General features: G+C 36.9%; 1 protein-coding gene across 4 annotated transcripts in view; it reads right to left on the reverse strand.

Annotated features, from left to right (window-relative positions):
- Window positions 1-21,663, reverse strand: part of CNKSR2 (connector enhancer of kinase suppressor of Ras 2) — a gene marked incomplete at both ends in the record, with an annotated part of 208,891 nt that overhangs the window by 149,588 nt on the left and 37,640 nt on the right. For all 4 annotated transcript variants that reach the window (XM_081326802.1, XM_081326801.1, XM_081326800.1 and 1 more), the window contains 5 exons: window positions 1,464-1,583; window positions 9,382-9,423; window positions 14,183-14,270; window positions 14,767-14,969; window positions 17,022-17,185. In XM_081326802.1, the coding sequence (XP_081182928.1) occupies window positions 1,464-1,583; window positions 9,382-9,423; window positions 14,183-14,270; window positions 14,767-14,969; window positions 17,022-17,185 (617 nt within the window). The remainder of the gene's footprint in view (window positions 1-1,463; window positions 1,584-9,381; window positions 9,424-14,182; window positions 14,271-14,766; window positions 14,970-17,021; window positions 17,186-21,663) is intronic.

Genomic DNA, 21,663 nt, shown 5'->3' on the forward strand with positions numbered 1-21,663 from the left:
TTCCTTGCTATTATATTGTGTTTTCTTGGTAACTTATTTTTCTACCTCTATCAGAACTTCCAAGTTGATAGCAATTCAATACATAAACCGCAAGTAAAACAAAACTCTATTTGAGCTTGGGTACACAACTCCTTTGTTTGTACTTCCTATGTCAGAAATGCCAAGATATTTAAAAACCATCAAGTATCAATAATTATAAGAAAATTTGAATAATTATCCTTTCATTCTAATTATTTTTAACATTATGTCGTTTATGTAAATGTCACTTATAAAACACTTTCCATTTCTAGGCTAATAAAAGGTAAATGTTACAACTTACTATTTGATTCCAAAATAATATGTTTCAGCAAGAAATAGACAAAATGACCACTACTCAAGATAATTTACAGAATACATTTGAAAAAAGACATATGAGCTAATTTTTTTTTAAAAACTGAAAATCCATTCTGATACTTTCTTTTTTGTACTTAAAGAATTGGTTTTATTGTACTATATCCAGTACAACCAAACCGTTAATAAGTATTTCCTTATAGGAACAGTCTTAAAATCTAAACAAATAAAAAGGAGAAAATCTGTAACAGAAACGGGGGTGGAGGGCATGGCATCTTTATAAATAAAAAGAGAATTTGATCATCTCATAAGAAGCGTTTCTAAAAAGAGACTGGAGTAGGAAAGCTGTACAAATATCCAATGAAATTAAAAGTACAAACATTTTAATCAGATTATGACATGGGACATGGAATAAATTACAGATGGTGGAATAGAAAATGACTTTAATATGCTACCATGACACTGAGACAAATACAAGATTTAGAACAAGGAACTGCAAAATAGCACAGTAGAAGGCAGATTGAGTGCGAAGGATATTGTGAAATTTAGAAAATAATGAGTTCAGGATTTAAAATATTTTAGGTGAAACCAAATACATATCCAAAAAAATAAAAGTGTTATTTTTAGTTTCATAACAAATTTACGGAGCATAGCTATGAGGAAATTAAAACAACAATATTTGGGGAAAACAGTATAATAATATTAATATATTTGTATAAGCAGACTTGTAATGGCATTATTTATATCAAAGGCATTTTCATAAATTAATGAGGATTTCTTCAAGTATTTGAATACCTCACAAGTATTATATAATATACGATAAAATTATTAATAATATATTATCAGTCAGAGACACAGAAAAGTTTACAGTATTCTGTAATTTAAACTTGAAAACCAATTCTAGAAAGCTGCAGAATACAATCCACTACAGTACTTTAAAAATAGCTTTAATCAATACTATTTTCTTAAGGATTTTATAAAATAACTGTTAACGTGCAATACTGACCATGGTATATCTGACTGCTTCATACAGATTTGCAGTAAAGGGTCTAGATATGCCAAATAAACATTTTATTCAGAAAATGTATTTCTTCCATTCTGGATGAAGTTTTGATTAACTCTGTACACCTTACCAGCCCTTCACTTGGCTTGATGTTTGCTAGCTGAATCACTTCCAGATGAGCAGACTGAGACACAAGGGGATCAGATGAAAGTGAAATTATATGATCACAGACGCTAGATAAAGTCTTACACTAGAAAACAAACAAACAAACAAAAATACATTAGCCAAGGAACTTTAAGCTTAGCACAGCAAATCTTGGGCATAGTAAAGATATAATTTCACTCCCTTATAAGATTGCAGATAAAAAATTCAAAAAGAAAAAAAAGTTTAGAAATTGGGGATTTCTCTCTCTTCCCCATTTCTGAGAGCATTAGCAAATATATGGCTGATGAATACACATATATAAAAACTTATTTTACAACCATAATAACAAATACAATCCAGATTTTTCCCGTATTATATATTATTTAATAATTATTGTTAAATAGGTAACGCTAATGATCTAATAGCTGACCTAACCATGTAAAAGGAGAAAAAATTGTAAAAGGACACATCCCCAGTAAGAGCAAATAGGCAAATAAAACTAGTTTGTTTCAAACATATCCATTTGTTTGTTTGTTTATAAAATTTATTGGCTGCCCATTTTACCATAAGATAATTTTAGGCGGCTTACAGTTACATCTAAATTAAAACATAAAATCAAACATGAAAACCAAAGAGACATGGGGAGGGTGGTGACGGAGTGGGGGGGAGGTGGTATCTGTTATTAATCAATGACCTCCATTCTGCTGTTCCCCCACTGGGGCCCCAAGCCAACTGCAAAAAGATAGGAGGGTTGGGACAACCTCACATTGGGGGGCAAGATGTTCCAGAAGGCAGAAGCAACAGCAGAGATGGCCCTTTTCCTGGACCCTGCCAGCTGGAATAATGCCTCCTCTACCAGCATGAGTGTTAATTCTACAACAAAACTGGCTGCAGCTATCTTGCTTGTTCTAGGTTGCCACATGAATGGGAGAGGGTGTGGAGGATTTTTACTAGTCAAAATACTTCTGTGTCCTGTGGGAACTAAGGTCATTCTGTCAGTTATGCTAGGTTGGGCGGGGTGTTAGAAAGCCCTCCAAACTATTCTATTGGGAAACGTAGCTGGTTGCATAGCACTGGGGCAGGAGGTTTGGCTTTGTAATAGTGTAACTCTTTGGAGGGAATTTTAGACTTGGTTTCACTTTTGACCGTACTGATATTTTGTATCCAATAAACATGTTCTTTGAGGAAGCCTCTAGCCTCGGAGTTCTGATTTATTTGGCACTATCGGAACAATGAGATTAAACCAAGTCTCATAAAACCCTTCATTTTCCTGGGGTGCTGAGCCCCAGCTGCCTACCCACCACCTTTGGGAGGACAACAAAGACTCAGCAAGGATTTTGGGATGCTGAAGAGAGATGAATCCACCTCTGGTCATAGCAGGGCTTTGGCTCTCAGGGTGCAGGCAGCTGCTCCAGCTACCGAAGAAGTGCTACAGGCGTGGGCTTGGCCGAAGACTCGGATAATCCAACCTGGAAAGCTTTCAACCTGGAAAGTTGGTACTGCAAGAGGGAACTATGCTCCTAGCGGACTTTTCTCAGGCAGAGGTGACTCCTCAGCGCAGAAGCACCTCTAAGACTGCTGAAGAGGAGCTCTTATTGATCACATCCCACGGTTCTTCATCCATAGCGCCTAAGAAGGGAAAGGATCGACTGGATGGAATGACTCTGTGGAGTGGAAGTACCAGACAGTAGTCCACAGCCCTCCAGTTGAACAGCTAAAGGAGAAATTCAACCGACTGAAAGTCAAAGAGTTGGCCCCTGCCACACAGTGCATGTGCTCAATGGGGTGAAAAGCAAGACCCTACCCATCACTTCCACCACCTTGCCGGAGCCCCAGCCCCATTGCTGAAGCCCGCACTGCGTCTCCCACTCCCCATTCGGCAGTGATGTCAAGCCCTGGGTCCCAGCTAAGCCCTCAAAAGCAGCATTGGGCCGCGAGCCCAGGGGTCCAGCAGAGAGGATTCCGGAGGGTTGTACAGCCACGGCTCCAGGATTAAGAAGCTGCCCAGCAACCAGTATACTTGGCCCCACAACCTGTGGAACCACCCACCAACAAGCCCACTTTTGATGGGGATCCCGAGAAGTTACCTTTCTTCTTGAATCAAGTGTGGGCCCACTTCGACCAATACACTTATACATACCTTGATGCCATGATGGTGAACGCAGTGGTGGCTAACATAGAGAAGCGGCTGAGTGGGTGACCAACCTTCATGATGAGGAGGCCCCTGAATTGTTGGATGCAAATTTATTCATGGAGCTATTGACAGCATGATTTGAAGATGAATCCCAAGCACTGCAGGTGGAAAAAGAGATCCACCATTTGAAGCAGAAGGGCCGCTCGGCAAAAGAATATGTTCGGGAGTTCCGGAGGGTCACTGGTCAGTTAGGACACTGGCTGGCGCGATCGTTAATCCACTACTTCAAGGAAAGGGTGGACCGTGACCTAGGAGTGCCTCTACTGAGGGATTCCTAACAAACTGCAAGATTGGTATAGTATGGCAGTGACCGTGGACATTGAGTTAGATCAAGCAAAGAAGCCAGCTACTGCCAAACTGAAACTGAAGCAAGGTCCAGAAAAGTGCCTATTGGGTCAATGTCCCCAGATTACCTCGGCATCCAGCACTTCCTGAGCACCCACTGGGGTTCCCATCAGATATGGACAGCAAGTTCACCGTGCCACCGAATGCCTGGCTCCTGCTCCCCAACTCAAGAGCACATTTCTTCAACTGTTAAGTCCAGGAAAGCCACATGGGCAGGATAAGAGAAATTGAACTGGGCTCGTCAGGAGCAGATCATCCAGATCTCCTCTTCTTCCCAGGCAGAAGCAACAGCTCTGCCTGAAGACCTGCCAATCTCAGCACCTTAAAATGGTGATGAGGAAAGCGAAGACGATCCAATGGTCACTCTGTGCTATTCCCGCCAAGATTAGTGCCAAAAACAGGGGCCCAAGCAGACTTAAACGTTCTCATAGATTCAGGTTGCACCAGGTGCCTAATCAACCTCCCCATATTACTTAAGCTGGGGATTAGTACCAAACTCTTGCCCCAGCCATGAAATTTGAACAGGTGGATGGGTCTGTTATCAGAGGTTCCCCTGCAACACACCTGGGAAATCATCCGTTTTGTGGTGATCCCAAAAATGACAAGAGATGGTGATTTTAGACTTGGCTTGGCTTGATAACTGGCATCCCACCATTTGGTGGGAGAACGTTGTGAGAACTTTGAGGTTAGCAATGGGACCCCTTCCACCTACTGAGACCTGTGAGATAAAGGGAGCCGCTACAGTTGGGACCCAGAGAGGAACCTCTCAAGAGTTTAAAAGCTGTCATAGAGCAAGTGCTGGGGATCCAACTTATTCCCAGTGAAATCATGATTTGGCAGGAGCCTTTAGTGAAAAGGAATGTGACACGCTTCCACCTCACCAAGCCACTGACTGCGCAATTGAGATCTTACCAAGTGCCAAATTCTCAAAGCCCAAGATGTACTCTATGACACCTAGGGAGATGAATAAACTGAGAGAATACATAGACAAAAACCTGGCCAGACGGTTTATCCAGCCCGCTAAGTCGCACATAGTTACCCCATGTTATTCAAAGAAAAGAAAAGTGGGTCTTTTAGATTGTGCATGGACTTAAAAGGTTAAATGCTGTCAGTGTTGAAAACATATACCCCTTTCCTCTGATGAAAGACATGTTAGTTCACCTAGCAAAAGAGAAAATCTTCACGAAACTAGACTTAAGGGAAACTTATTACCAGGTGTGAATTAAGGAGGGGGATGTATGGAAGACAGCCTTCAATTCCCCCCTGTGAAGTTTCCAGTTCAAGGTGATGCCTTTGGGCCTTCAAGGGGCTTCTGCTGTGTTTATGCAGTTGATTAACCAGGTGCTTCATGACCACCTGTACAAGAGAGTTTTGGTTTACCTTGACTATATCCTCTTCTACACTGAGACCTTGGAGGAGCACGTTTAGTTCACAAAGTGCTCAAAAAGCTGCTAACTGCAAAACTCTATGCTAAGCTTTCTAAATGTGAATTCCATCAGATGCACCTTCACTACCTAGGTTACCGAATCTCTAGCGAGGGAGTGGAAATGGACCCTGCCAATGTTAAGGCAGTGCTAGAATAGCAGCCTCCATGGACCTGTAAGCAGTTTCAAAGTTTTTTAGGGTTCACAAACTTTTACCAGCAGTTCATCCCCTCTTTCGTGAAGATAGCTATGCCAATTACTGAGCTACTGAAAAACAGAAAAGGGGTGGAAAAGCCCTGACCTTGTCAACTTTTACAATGGACTATGGAATGCCAGGCAGCATTTGAGCAATTAAAAAGACTGTTCATCGCAGAACCAATTCTTAAAACACGCTGATCCTGAGGACCAGTTCATCAGCCAAGCTGACGCAAATGATGTTGCAGCACTGTCCTCCTACAAAGAAACCATAGGGGGGGGACCTACAACCTTGCGCTTATACCTCAAGAAAGCTTACAGATATGGAGAGGAAGTGGGCTATTTGGGAGAAGGAGGCTTTTGCATTGAGATGGGCATTACTAACTTGGCACCATTTCCTGGAGGGGAGTAAGGTGCCTTTCGAAGTATGATTGATCATAAGAACTTAGAGACACTAAAAACCCCTCAAAAGTTATCCCCCAAGAGGAAGGAAGTAGAAAGGTTAGAGGAAAAGAGGAGAAGTGGGGAGAAATGGGAGGGGAGTGGTGAAGGAAAGAGGAGAGGAGAGGAAGAAGAGGGAAGTAGGAAAGAAAGGAGAAAGGGAAAAAGAAAGTAGAGAAGAGGAAAGAGAGAGAAGGAGGGTAGATACAGTGAAAGCGGAAATGGGCAAGCAGCACCCAAACTTACGAGTATGTATTTATGTATTGCGGTATATGTGTTGACTTGTTTGTGGAAGAAATGGAAAAATAAAAATATAAAAATAAAATAAAAATAAAAAAAAAAAAAGAAAGTTATCCCCCAACCAAGTTCACTGGGCACAGTATTTCAATCATTTTAATTTTACTCTAAAATACCTCCCTGAAGGGAAAAACTTTCTGGTGGATACCTTATCTAGAATGCTCCAATATAAAAGTCGCAGGGAAGAAGTTGTTAATTCCATCATTCCTCTATCACAATCAGCCTCTCGGGTAACCAAAAGAGGTCAAACCCAGAGGCAATCCGACGAGCCTGATAGTCGTTAGCAGAAGCTCAAGGAGGATCTAAAAACAGACCCCTGGTTCAGGGACAATAGATCACTATTAACCTATCGAGGTGGACTAGCCTGGAAGGGAGTACCTTCTGATTTCCCTCAGAATTCAACCCTTCAACATAGTCATGATTCAAAACAAGCCATTTATTTTGGTTTCCTAAAAACTTTGCATTTGGTATGGTGGCAATTTTGTGGCCAGGAATGGAAAAAGACATTGAAAATTATGTAAAAAGATGTGATACCTGTGCAGCTATGAAAAAAATGCTTTAGTAAACCTCCTGGTTTGTTGCAGCAGGTAGCAGATCCTTCCCGACCCTGGGAGGAGATAGCCATGGATCTTATTGTGGAATTGCTTGATAGCGGAGGAAATAGAGTAATTTGGACTCATTCTTTTTTCAAAACAAGCTCATTTCATTGCTTGTTCGGGGCTTCCATCTGCCCCAAAACTAGCCAGGCTATTTTTGAAGCACATCTATTGACTCCATGGAGTCTCGAAAAGAATTGTATCAGACAGGGGGTTCAATTTACCGCAAAATTCTGGAGGGAGTTTGTAAAGCTGACTGAGTCCATCCAGGGACTTTCATCTGCTTTTCATCCGAGTACAAATGGATTGGCAGAACATGTGAATGCAATGGTAGAATACCTCAGATGCCATGTTAATTACCAGAAGACTAATTGGGCAGATCTCCTACCTTTCACCAAAGTGGCATACAATAATAAGGTACACAGTAGCACTGGATTTACTCCCTTTAAAATAGCTAGTGGTCGAGATTTTGTTCCGATGCCTGAATACCCCCAAGAACCTCCCACTTCGCAGACCATCGATCAGTGGGTGACTCCTTTGCAGAATATTTGGGCAAATGTAAAAAATACCCTTTAACCTAAGCCACTAAGACTTATAAAGAGCAAGCTGATAAGAAGCAATCTCTCCAGAGGCCATTTCATGTGCGGGAGAAAGTTTATCTCTCTACAAAATATCTAAGACTAAAATTGCCTATCAAAAAATTGGGACCTGAGTTTCTCAGTCCTTTCCCTATAGTCAGAATCATAAACCCTGTCACAGTTCAATTAAAGCTCCCAAAGCTTTTAGGGAAAGTTCACCCCATTTTCCATTGTACTTTGTTAAAGCCAGTCACAGTCATCCTTGAGACCCATTCCCAAGAAGGCACCTGGTCTCATTCTCGTAGAAGGAGGAACCCACTATGAGATAAAATGTATTCTTGACTCTAGATTGTATAAGGGAAAATTACAATATTTAGTGCAGTGCAAAGGTTACCCCTTGTCAGAAGCTACCTGGGTGAAAAGTACCAATGTGAAGGCAGAAAGGTTAATAAGAAGGTTTTATGACAAGCACCCTCAGAAACCCAGAGGGGGATTCCTAACTTGTATTTTTGTTTCCTCTGCAGGAATTTCTTTCTCCTTAGGAGGTCCGACTGTCAACTCTACAACAAACCTTGCTGAAGCCATCTTACTCGTTCTAGGTTGCCACACGAATGGGAGGGGGTACAGAGAATTTTTGCTAAACAATTCTATGTCCCGTGGGAATCAAGGTCTTTCTGTCGGTTATGCTAGGGGTTTGGGCGGGGTGTTAGAAAGCCCGCCAAATTATTCTATTGGGAAACATAGCTGATTACATAGCACTGGGGTGTGAAGTTTGACTTTGTAATAATGTAACTATGTGAAGGGAAATTTAGACTTGGTTTCACTTTTGACCATAGCGATATTTTGTATCCAATAAACATGTTCTTTGAGGAAGCCTCTAGCCTTGGAGTTCTCATTTATTTGGCTCTATTGGAACCATGACAATGAGTGGTATGAGCCAATCCCAGTTGGGTGAGACGGTCCCTCAAGTAACCTGGACCCATGCCACGAAGGGCTTTAAAGGTGATCACCAACTTCTTGAATTGCACCCAGAAACAGACTAGCAACCAATGCAGCTCACGGAGCAGTGGTGTTAAAGGAGCCATTCTTGGGGGGGGGGAACTACCAGCACTGCTGCACTCTGCACCAGCTGTAGCTTCCAAATGCTCTTCAAGGGAAGACACATGTAGAGTGCCTTACAATAGTCAGCCATGATATCGCTAGGGACTGAATGACTGAGTGCATGTCATACAGCTAAATAAATCTCCAAATGCTATAGGTAGGTACAATGGTAGAATGAAAGATAAAGTGTGGTGTAAAGGGAAGAAATATATGGTTTATCTATGAACAACATTCATAGATAAAAGTACACATCTTATACATAATTATATGAACTACAGTTCTTCTGTAGAAAAGAAAAACAACTGATACCAGCCTTAAATAAAAGAGCTCCAAAAGGTAAAGATAAGAAGGACCAGTCATATTCTTCTTAGGAATAGTAAAATAACATATTCTCTTGGGTTTGGCACACCATCCACTTTTGATATAGTGCTTGTATAGTCTTGGTGGTTCCAAGTGGAAAGATTAGCAAGGAAAAATGGCTAGTGGTAAGTACCTTGTTCCCTTAGGTGCACGGTACATGGAAATCTATCTAGTTTTATATTTTTAGCTAATGATTCAGCATGTAGGCAGACTTAAGCAAACCATATCCTTAGTAAAACAACTGTGTAGAATAAAGCCTAGAATATAAGTAGACTGTATAGATGACCCAAGAGCTTTTGACTACATAAGGATTAACTTTTAGATAACTGAATTCACTATTAATATCTACGATGATGCAATAAATGCTACTTACCACATGCAGAATTTTGTTCTCAGTTTCATATACTGTGCAGTCCTAGAAAAATAAGACAAACTGGAATTAATTTAATTAAATGAAGCATTTAGAAGAAAATGGCTACTTTTTAATACTTCAATAATATGAGAGAGAAAAGAGAGAGAGAGAGAGAAGGAGGGAGGGAGAGAGAAAGAGAAAGAAAGAAAGAAAGAAAGAAAGAAAGAAAGAAAGAAAGAAAGAAAGAAAGAAAGAAAGAAAGAAAGAAAGAAAGAAAGAAAGAAAGGAAGGAAAGAGAAAGAAAGAAAGAAAGAAAGAAAGAAAGAAAGAAAGAAAGAAAGAAAGAAAGAAAGAAAGAAAGAAAGAAAGAAAGAAAGAAAGAAAGAAAGAAAGAAAGAAAGTCATCATTTGGAGATAAGAAATATCAGTTCCTTCCTTTGATTATTATAATTCTGAAATTATACTGCCCATAACCATAGAGCATTATCTATAACTCCCCACATTTCCCTCCACATTTTAAATACATTATTTCTTGTACATAGTTGGTTTACTTTATAAAGAAAGCATTTCAACTATTTTCCCTCTACAACTATTTATTAAATGACCAAGCTGGTCTGCTTAAGCCTATCTAACTTAATTGGTTAGAAAAATCTATATTTGATTTGCATATTAAAATATGCTTTGTATATATGATAAAATAAGTATCAATGTATATAGTCATGCCAATAAACATAAATTTAAATTTATATCAGTGGAAGACAAGCAGCTTGCTTTAATAATTTAATAATTTAATAAATTATGAATGTTCTTATTAAACTAAAACACCATATTTATATATTGAATATGCAACATATATAACAACATCTCACATTTCATCATTTAGGTCTTTAAAATATTATTAGTATAACATTTACCATGTGATATTGTAAAACAAACTGTTTTAGATATGAGTATCTGAAAATTATCAAAATTCAGTGTTCAGTGTTCATTTATAATTACTATATGATTCACTGAAATATAAGTAACCAAAGTACCCTTAATTTTCTAATGAAATCTGATTGACCCATTATTCTAAAGCAAGAACAAAAATATTAATGTGTATACATAGTTTCTCAATAATTTGAACAGAAAATAATCTAAAAAGTGAAAAACCGCAAGTAAAAGGAGAGAGGGAAATCCTATTTTCTATGGAATGCCTATTCAGAATGATTTTTTTCTGAATCTGAAACAATTTGGGTCCTGGAAATTCTTATACTATCATGAAGTATTTTGTTCTAATGCTTGTTGTTAGAAACAATGGAATTAAGCCAGCTGCCAAAGTTCTATTTACAATAAATATTTTCTTCACTTCTAAGTTGCATAAATGTGGGAGACATCTTTTTGCCTCATGTATAGGACTAACAACTCTACAATTTGTTGATCTCTGTTCATCTAACTTTTAATATAGCTTAGTATTTTTTTCAAACTGACAAAAATAACTCCTTAATTTCTTTAAAAAGCATCAAGATGCTTCATTAATCTAACATCACTAAAATATAATTTATAGTTATAGCTTTTGCAATTTTGAAATATTTCAGTCAAAACCACTGAATGTTCTTAATACTTTAGCTTACAATTAAAATTTCTTGCTCTCTCTGCCCATCTCTCCCCTACAGACATAAATATCCATTACAAAAAGTTTCCATGAATAAGGCAAATGCATTTATAGAGGGGGAAAAATAAGCCAACTGTGTGTCATCCACATTCAAGCTGAACTGCTCCCACACATCATGCTTTTCATCATAAATGAGAAACAATGATGGGATTCTTTTCCTAACCAGAACAGAATTAATCTACTCATATTTACTGCATGTTTGCCTGCCTGGAGTAATCTACAACAGAATATAAGGACTGTAACAGCTGCTATGTAAGAAATAGGCAGAAGCCAACCAGAACGAATCCATGAACACCAACTAGCACTCAGAAAACATGATGAAACTCCTTAATTGGACAACAGATGGACAGACTTCATCATCCCTTCAACTAGGAATTGTGAGGATCCTAGACCTAGACCAAACTAAATTCTAGTTTAAGTTTAAAAATTCTGGAGAATTCCTGGAAGCCTGGCACTCAGACAAATTGCATATAAATAAATGACATCTACATATCATTCAAGAGACAACCAAAAAGCTAAAAGGGAAACAAAAAAGACCAAATACCTTCTTGCCAGCCATCAGTACTTAGATAAGCAGAGATTAACATCAAGATTAATATTAGACTGACAATCAAGTAGTAAGCAATACCCCAATCAAGGAACTTCCAACTCAGACAAACAACCAAACAGTAAACAGCCTAATCAAGGAACCATCAAGAACACTTCCATCAACACTGACTGAGCAAGCCATTTGTATATAAGCAGAGAGCAAAGCCCACTCCCCGCATTATTGAAGAGGGATTCACAGTCTGCCTTCAAATCTTCAGACTATGAGATATTCACAATAATGGCAACAGATAGTTACATACCCATTCTATGGACCCTATTGACTAAGGCATTATTTTAGTCTCAAGAGCAATGTAAACTGTTTACAAAAAGGATTAGTGCTTATTTATCCATGAATTGTCCCAAGTGGAATCAATTAGGTTTCTAGTCTCTTTGCATATGACAAAAAAGACATGAACTTCTTAAAAACATCTAGGGATTTCATGATTTCTCACAAACATGCTCTATTTCACAGTAGTATAATCACTTATTTTGATTTGCTTCCATTAATTACAATATTAAAGCAACAATTTTAGAACTTGCCTTCTAGCACTAATATAAATCGACACTATACTTAAGATTAAAAAACAGCATTAAATGAATAGCAGTCTGTATTTTCAGCCATGGAAACGGCATTGGCAGATAACAGACCAGTTTTAGTGGTCTCTGCTATATAAAGGAAACGGCTAACTCACAGGTCTGCAACCCGCGGCTCCGGAGCCGCATGCGGCTCTTTCAGCCGTCTCCTGCGGCTCCCAGTCCTCTGCCATGTGCAGTCCAAAAAAAAAGTGGGACTAAAAAAATTCAACCAATCAATTCAAATATGCAGGGTAGGTGCATATCTCACCTTGGCTCCACTCTTCAGTCAAACCCTGTTCTGCGCATGCACGCATGTATGCGCATGTGCACACATTTTTTGTGGCTCCCAGTTTTTCCTTTTGTGAGGGAACCGGTTCCGAGTGGCTCTTCCACTGTTTCAGGTTGCTGACCCCTAGGCTAACTCAAGGAAAAGCTTCACAATTTGTGGAATACTGTTGGGAAGCAGGGAGCCAAAGATACAATATGAATTTCTGAGAAAAATCTGATTTATACAATCTATTAGCTTTTTTAAATTAAAAATATAAAGGATCTGATGAAAAGCAAACTATAATATGATATAGGGTTTTATCTATTGCTTTTCATATTAAAAGCAATACATAAACGCCATAAAGACATATTTATCAATAACTAGTGTATTATAATATGGAATATTTTTAAGCAAAAACCACTGCTGAGGATGTCAACCTTAATTCAATTTGATTCAGAGTAAACCTGCAGACAGTTTATATGTGTGTTTGTGTTTGTATATGTAACTTAAGAACATTGTCCAACTACAGTATCAAAATGACAATGTCTTCCTTAGCATGTTTCCTTTTCTTCCTATGCATCCGTTAACATATTTTAAATCCAAATAAATACAGTAGTACATTGCAATAATTTATATTTCTTTTACAATAAACATAAGAGAAAATAGGTTAAAAATGGACAAGCTGTTAAGACAGAATTATAATGCCATCAGATGAAAATTTTAATGTGAAAATTCCCAAGGTAACATATTTTTCCCCCTAGAAATACAAGAATACAGCAATATGCAAGCCAAATAACAACAAAAAAGTAGAAGCTGCATATTTGATATGGTTTTTTTAAAAAAAAAAACAAAACCTTGAAGGCTCTTCACTATACACACTATTCATTGCATATAAGCTATGAAACAGTTTGTGTTGCCAGAAAGATACTCTTAGGATAAATAGCACTATAAATAATACTTACAGCAATGTGGAAGTCAATCAGATTGTGAGACATACTGATTTTCAAAAATACATACAGAATCTGTAAACACAGACTCCATTTTCTCTGCCTGAAACATAAATAGGGGTGGATAGAATGGATTGGTGGATATAGAGGATTCTGTCCACCAAGGATAGAAAAATAAAAAGGGAATTCCCTCACTTCTAATCATCCCAATAACATAAAGGGTATATGCTTTGGTTTTTTTTAACCAAGCACAAAACAGTTTGTTTTGCCTTTGTAACATTGCCAACACCAACCAGCAAAACTAGTTTCAAATGGGCTTTGCAATTAGTTTCAGAGAAGAGGTTAGAAGCCGAAGCATGAAGAAAAGAGAACTTGAAATTAATCTTTTTCTTGCTGTTTTTCACACAAACATCACTTCCTTTCATAAATGTTAAGATACGTAGCCTAGTGTAAATTATTTTTCTCTTCCCCTAAATTAAAATACTCTTGATTTGTAAATTTTGTGTACAGTAAGATTAAAAAATGCAGTAAGAGTATGTAAAACAGTTCAAATTTAAAATATTTTGAGCTCAAAATGCTTTATTGCACACCTGAGATAGCTGTTTGATGATATTAATTTTATATCTAAATGCAGTAATAAAATTTACTTTAATTTATTATAAGGAATTTGCAACATATCTTAGTATATTGGTAAATAGAAATATTTTTAACTCAAAAAAATTTATGAATGTAAAATCTTTACCTAGAATATTTTTAAATAGTAACATTTAATATTATGTAGTTTCACACCTGTTGTACAATTGTTGTTAATTCGAGGCAGAGTTGTATGACATTGTTCCTTGTGACAGAATAATCTGTTACAGCAGCAAAAGGTGATCTGGAAAAGTAAAATATGGTAAATATAAATCTTGTTATTTATATTCACTGTTAACTCTAGCTGTGATCCCAGAAAGATCCCCAGGTAGAACACCTCTCTCTAATGGAGAGTGCAGCCTCACCCAAGGTTAATGAGGGAGATGTACAGTATGTTGTGCTTCAATCACTAAAAATACATTAACTACTATAACTAGATTGATTCTCTAAGAATTAGCTATTTTAAGCAGGGAGAAAGAAAAAAACAATTAAAAATTTCCAGGTAGCCTTCAAAAGCAATTGCCAAATGAGATTAGTTTTGGTGCTAAATCTTCAGTATAGAATTAAATTTAATCCACATTTAAGCTTAAATTATGTTGAGACCTTTATAAATTTTATTGTTGTTTTAAATAAATAAAGCAGATAACTTGTAGTTAGTATTTTAATACGGCTTATAATACATTGCATTTATTTATAAGAACAATAGGTAGTCATCCTTGGAACAACTGAAACGGTTTTACCTGTCCAGCCATGCTAGGAGACTTTTTGCTGCTCCAATCAAATCCACCACTGAGGTAAGGAAATCATTTGGTAATTTTCTGCTACTCCTACCATCATAATGACCACTCCTCCTTCTTCCTGTGATAAAGTTCTGAAGATTTTTGGCAGATGCATTTAGCTTGTGAGAAAGTGTTTTCAGGTTCTCAGTTTCTAATCCATAATTCTGCATTTAAAAAAGGGTACAAAAAGTTTATTGTTATTGATAAGAAAGCCATGTTAATACTTAGCACATAAATACATCAATTATTATTTCTTGCATCATTTTATTTCTGTATTAGAAGTAGAAATTAAAAATCTACCAACTATAAACTTGAAATATGAGTATTATATAATTCCACAGTAAAATGCTGCTTTTTAGCTAAAAGAAACAGAAATAAATGTATTTATGAAAACAGTGTGAAGTTTTATTTGAAAAATATATAAGAAAAATTCAGTTAACAATTTAGGAATTATATATGACATCTATATAAGTTTAAGCATTGTTCTGACCCTTCAATACATTACAGGTGGTCCTCAACTTATGACCACAATTGAGCCCAAAATTTCTGTTGCTAAGTGTCAAACCTGACTCGACTCCATAGTTGCCTGCACCTGCTTTCGCTCACAGCTTTGCCAAACAGTGACAGGAGGAGGGTGGTGAATTCCTAAGGGTGGGGGGAGACTGTGGAATGCAAGTGAACCTTCTGTTGCCGAAGAAACTTTATCTACCAAGGCCGCCAAGACATGAAGAATGTTTGACCAGAGCAGACAGTTTTTCCCAAACCAAAAGAACTGAACACAATTGGTGAACTATGAACTGTAGGCAGCCCAGGGGTGGAAAAGGGGAGTTATTTATGTCAGTTTTCATGGGAAAATCCCAGAATTGACTTTGCTTCTGCAGTGTCTAGATGGATTTTTCAATAAAGCTACACTCTTGGTCAATCTAAAGAGCCAGAGTTTCTTTTGTTGAGAGTGCCAAATGGGATGGTTGACATTGAGTTTTGCCCCATTTTACGACTTTTCTTGCCACAGTTGGTAAGTGAATCAGTTGATAAGTTACTAATCCAGTTATTAAGTGAATCTGGCTTGATCATTGACTTTGCTTATCAGAAGGTGGTAAAAGGGGATCATATGACCTTGGGACATAGTAGTGGTCATAAATATGAACCAGTTGCCAAGCATCTAAATTTTGATCATATGACCATGGGATGTTTATCAGAAGGTTGTAAAAGGGGATGACATGACCATGGAGATGCTGCAAAAGCCATAAGTCACATTTTTCAGTGCCATTGTAACTCTGAATGGTCCTACCTGTATAGGATATTTTCAATAGAATTCTTATTTTAATTTATTTTTGAAAATTAATGTTTAATCTGCTTTTCTGGGCCAGAAATCCCCATGATTTGATAACTTATTTGCTTCTTTTTATAAAACTTTGTCTTCTAAAAAATCTCCATAATCATTCTAAGACATATTTGCAATAAAATCTTTAAAAATCATGTATAATGATGCAGAATCTCTTTCCATAGAAACTGAAAATTCATAAAAATCAAGTAATGTTTGCATGAAATCAGTCTTGTCTTCAGGCAAGTTGCTTCAGACACTTGCTTCAGCTGCAGTAATATCACAAATGAAGCTTTCCTCTTTAAAGTGCTGAGAAGTTTACAGCTTTTCAAAAATTCAGTACATCTATTTCCAGGTAATCTACTGATACATGTGCATGCGCATAAGCCATGTCCAGCAGGATTGGTAGTGAAATGCTAATTGCATGTAAAGCTAAGCTGATTTGCTTTTGTCTTGGGATATTTTGTAACTCACCCATTGCAATGTATTCATCAAATCATAATTACAACTACCATTTAATATGGGGATAAATCCAGTCAAAGTGCCCTGGTTTGTATTTTGAGAAGAAGGCATCTTGCTTGCTGTTGTAAAAAGTAAGTATGATTTTCAAAGAAATCAATGCTTCCCTTTTTTGGAATCAAATTATTTCTACAAACAAAATAGTCATTTTCAGTTCAATAAAAATCCTTTTTTTCTCTGAAAAGAGCTAACTTCGATTTTAAAATGACAGAATTTTCAACTATGATTTGTACTGCAATTCAATTTTTGTATCACTAAAATTAAATATATTAATATTACACAAAATCCTTGAAATAGCTTTGCACAATCCCATCGATTTATACAATTTTCATATTTATTTCAGAACCCTTTTCTTCATTCTCAAAATATTTACCAATGCACAGAGTAAGTCAACTGCTTCCAGGATAAGCTCTTGATGACCAATTCGAGTAACTCCCAAATCCTCCAGTTCTTGATGAGTAATACGTAGTAGCTGGTCTCCACCAATCTTTTCCCTCTCAAAATTCTTAATATATTGTTGCAGGCAATCATCAAGGCCTAACACAAAAAAACAATAAATACAATATTTACAAACTAAAATTGATACTTGAACTCTGCTATCTATCAATGTTAGATTATCTGACATTTTTTCACCTGAATTATATTTACTTTTGTTCTAGTATAGTTACATATATTTTTAAAAATTATGCCTGGAAGCAAAGTATGTTTAGGAAAACTTTTTGAAGCTTGAAGGTATTTTTATCTGCATACATCACTGCCATATATATTCAGCACAAGTCATAGAAAAATACTAAGTAGTGAACAAAGAAATGAAAGAACAGAAATCTACTGAATACCAACAGCATTCACTAAAACTCTCCATACCTTTCTATCTTTGAAAAGCATCCTTCTATCTTGCTCATATGGTGTTTTATACATTCCCTTCTATTCTTTTAACCTAACATTTCTCTTTTCAACAATTTTACACAAACATGACTTTCTGTCTTTCCCTTCCTTTCAAAACATTCACTCCTTCTCTTCAAATTGTTTTGCAATCTGATCTTCATTCATTTTCTTTATATGAGCAAATCAGTATACTTACATAATCCAGTCCATTAAATATGCTTAATTTTAGATTTTGCACCACATAACCAATGCTCATAAAGAAGGGGGTGAAAATGCAATTACGTTATAGTATTTTTACTTCTTGCAGAATACCTATTGCCATTTTTCTAGCAAAAGAAAACTGCATTTGCATATCTTAATTTTTCCATCCTTTTTAAAAACATTTTGCTGGGGCACACAGAGTATACTGTAGTTGTACTAAACTTTCCTCATTTGTATATGATTTTCCTTTAAACTGTAAAATCTATACAATTTTATACAACCAAATCCAAATATTAAACTCTTTGCAAGGAGTGAAAAATTGTAGTTGAACTCTTAGTGGCAGATTTATATATGTTAATATAAAAATAATTATTAATATAAATATTTTACTATAATAATATAAACATGTATATGATTGTGATGTGATGCTTTCTGCTTGTTCTCAGGAAAAGGGTTTTTTTAATCACTAGTAAAAATATATGTAGTGTTTCTGAAATTGAACTCTCATTTTATGTATGGCAATAATTAAGATTCTTTTTTGTTTTCACAACTAAGTCCAGAGGCTTCCACAAAATCAATAGTCAATAGAATCATCAGATGAGATCTTGCAATTGATGTCCCACTTCTTTTTAAGATCTGTTGCATGCATGTAAAAAGCTTTGTCTGTTCATGCCCGCCATTTTGAAGTTTTTGAACCCCCTAAAGCTATTCCTCATTAAGTCGTCAATACTGTACATCTCATTTAGTAGAGAGCAGTTCCCCTCACTGAGTTCCAACACTCACAATTTAACAGAAAGATCAAGGAGTGCTATGTCAAGGAGTCATAACTTTCTGTTAACATGGGCAAGAAAATGTCATGACCTGCTATGCTATTCAATAAGCCTAAATCTCTCCTGCATTTTAATACAAATATTATTCATATTAATAACTAATATATTAACTGGGCATTAACGGCACAAACTCTGCCTCAATTAGTTTTTTTCCCTTCCCCCTTTCATTTTTTTTGCTCATTCCTTTTTATGTCTTTTAAAAGAAGTTTCACTTCTTTTGTTACTTATTTACTTTTTAATTTTCTTTTAAATATATATTTCAATATATGTTGGTCTCAGAACCTTCCTTGTCATTTGTCTTTCTCTTTATTTCCTTCATCATATTTTTCGATTTGCAAGTGAATTTATTTCAGCAATAGGGACTAATCTTTTCTCCTCTTTCAATCCTTCCCCCCAAAATAACTTTTTTTTAATTTTTAAAACTGCTATATTTATCCCTGCTTTTCTTCCTAGTTTTGTTATCCAATGTCAGTTTTCAATACTATCTCTCTTTTCTGACTCTTTTACTTAAGTCAGCTGTACATGTATATATGATATATATATGTATCACACAGGTTTTCTCTCCTTAAATTCTTCTAAAGATTGATGGGCTTATTCCAAGGTAAGTGGATAACAAGACAGGGAAACTAATCTCTGCAAATGATCTTGACTCTGGAGCTATAAGTAGCTTCCCAGAAGCTTTTTTCCACTTCTTCAACAGTGTCTCCTCCCCAGTAAATGAAGTAAGAAAAACAAGTCTTCATTTTTCATTTTTGTAGTGGAGGCAAGGGGACAAAATGAGTGTTATAAGCCTTGTAAGGAACTATCCTTCAAAGTAAAATTCCTCTTAGAAATAGGCCTTGCTCATTTCTAGAGTGCTTCTCTTGTTTATCTGTTTATTCAGAATAGCCATATGCCAAGCCTGGTTCAGCTCCCAAATCAAAAGAACTCAAACCCATCTGAAATAAGTAGGTAGGGCTAACCAAAAGGCATTGTGCATCTATTTTAATTTTTCATTGACACATTTTAAAATGTATGTGTTTTTAAAATATGTAGAAATAACACCAATCTTTAATGTTGGAGGGTTTCTCAACTAACAAGGAATAACTTGCTACTTTTTTGACCTTGATTTATCAGGAAGATATTTTCTTTGTATACTGTTTTCCATAAGTAGCTGGGTGAAAGAAATAATATTGCGCCCCTGCATGAGCAGCGGGTTGGACTGGAAGACTTCCAGAGTCCCTTATTTAAATGTCAGTCTAGGTATTCTGTGAAATGTAATTGAAAAGATAATTGTCAAGATTCCTATCGACAGAGATAAATAAAGCAGAACACCGAGGCTTGCAAATTCCTCAAAGAACATGTTTATTGATACGGAGTATTGGTACTTCAAAAGTGAAATCAAGTCTGAAGAAATGCATAACAATTCCCCAATACAAAGTTAAGAAATCCCACCCCCAAAACTATGCAAGCAACCATGTTTCCCTACTCAGTTGTTGGCAGGCTTTTCATGAAACACCTAGCCTGCAGTCTCAGGAGCAGCCGATGACCTTGATTCCCATGAGAGAAAGTCCGAGAAAGTCTGTTTTGTCTAGCACAACACCTGGCAAACTCCCTCCCTCCAAGCTATGTGTGGCAACTAAGAATGAGAAAAAAAGATGGCTGCAACCATGCTCATTCTAAAGTTGATAATAATCAAGCAACGAATCAGCGAACACCTAGAGACAAACAAAATCATTACCAAAAGCCAACATGGGTTTGTCAAAATCAGATCATGCCAGACAAATCTTATTGCATTCTTTCACCAGGTGACAAATTTAGTGGACCAAAGGAATGCTGTGGATATAATTTACTTGGATTTCAGTAAGGCATTTGATAAAGTAGACCACAATCTACTACTTGATAAGATAGAAAAATGTGGGAAATGTGGGTTAGACAGCATCACCACCAGATGGATTCATAACTGGCCATACTCAGTGTGTGGTTCTCAATGGAACTGCATCTACATGGAGGGAAGTGTGCAGTGTGGTGTCTCAGGGCTTGGTTCTGTGCCCAGTGCTCTTTAACATCTTCATCAATGATTTGGATGAGGGGATAGATGGGGAACTCATCAAATCTGCACATGACACCAAGCTGGCAGGAATAGCCAGCACTCCAGAAGATAAGCTTAAGATACAGGAGGATCTGGACAGACTTGAACACTGGGCGCTATCTAACAAAATGAAATTCAATGGTGAAAAAAATAAGGTTCTCTATTTAGGCAAGAAAAACCAAATGCACAGGTACAGTATAGGTGGTACCTGGCTGAGTAGTAGTAACTGTGAGAGGGATGCTGGAGTCCTAGTGGACAGTCACTTAAATATGAGGCAGCAGTGTGCTCAGCTGCCAAAAAAGCCAACACAGTGCTAGGCTGCATTAACAGAGGGACAGAATCAAGATCATGTGAAGTGTTAATATCACTTTATAACGCCTTGGTAAGACCACGCTTGGAATCCTGCATCCTGTTTTGGTCACCACAACGTAACAAAGATGTTGAGACTCTAGAAAGAGTACAGAGCAGAGCAATGAAGATGGTTAGGAGACTGGAGGCTAAAACATAAAAAGAATGGTTGCTGGAACTGGGTATGTCTAGTTTAATGAAGAGAAGGACTAGGGGTGACATGTTAGCAGTGTTCCAATATCTCAGGGGTTGCCACATGGAAGAGGGAGTCAAGCTATTCTCCAAAGCACCTGAAGGAAGGACAAGAAGCAACAGATGGAAACTAACCAAAGAGAGAAGCAACCTAGAACTAAGGAGAAATTTCCTGAGAGTTAGAACAATGAATCAGTGGAACAACCTGCGTCCAGAAATAGTGAATGCTCAAACACTGGAAGTTTTTAAGAAGAGTATGGACAACCATTTCTCTGAAATGGTATAGGGTTTCCTGCCTGAGCAGTGGGTTGGACTAGAAGATCTCCAAAGTCCCTTTCAACTCTATTATTATTGTTATTGTTATTATTATTGTTTATATCTATTACCATGCAAAATCCAATGAACTCCCCTCAGTTTGTTCACATGGTAATTATAGTTTCAACCACTATACTGGCTTTTTCCTTTCTTTCTTCTAAAAATATAACTGA

Source organism: Vipera berus, assembly GCF_964194415.1.
Source record: "Vipera berus genome assembly, chromosome: 4".
NCBI classification, from domain to species: domain Eukaryota; kingdom Metazoa; phylum Chordata; class Lepidosauria; order Squamata; family Viperidae; genus Vipera; species Vipera berus.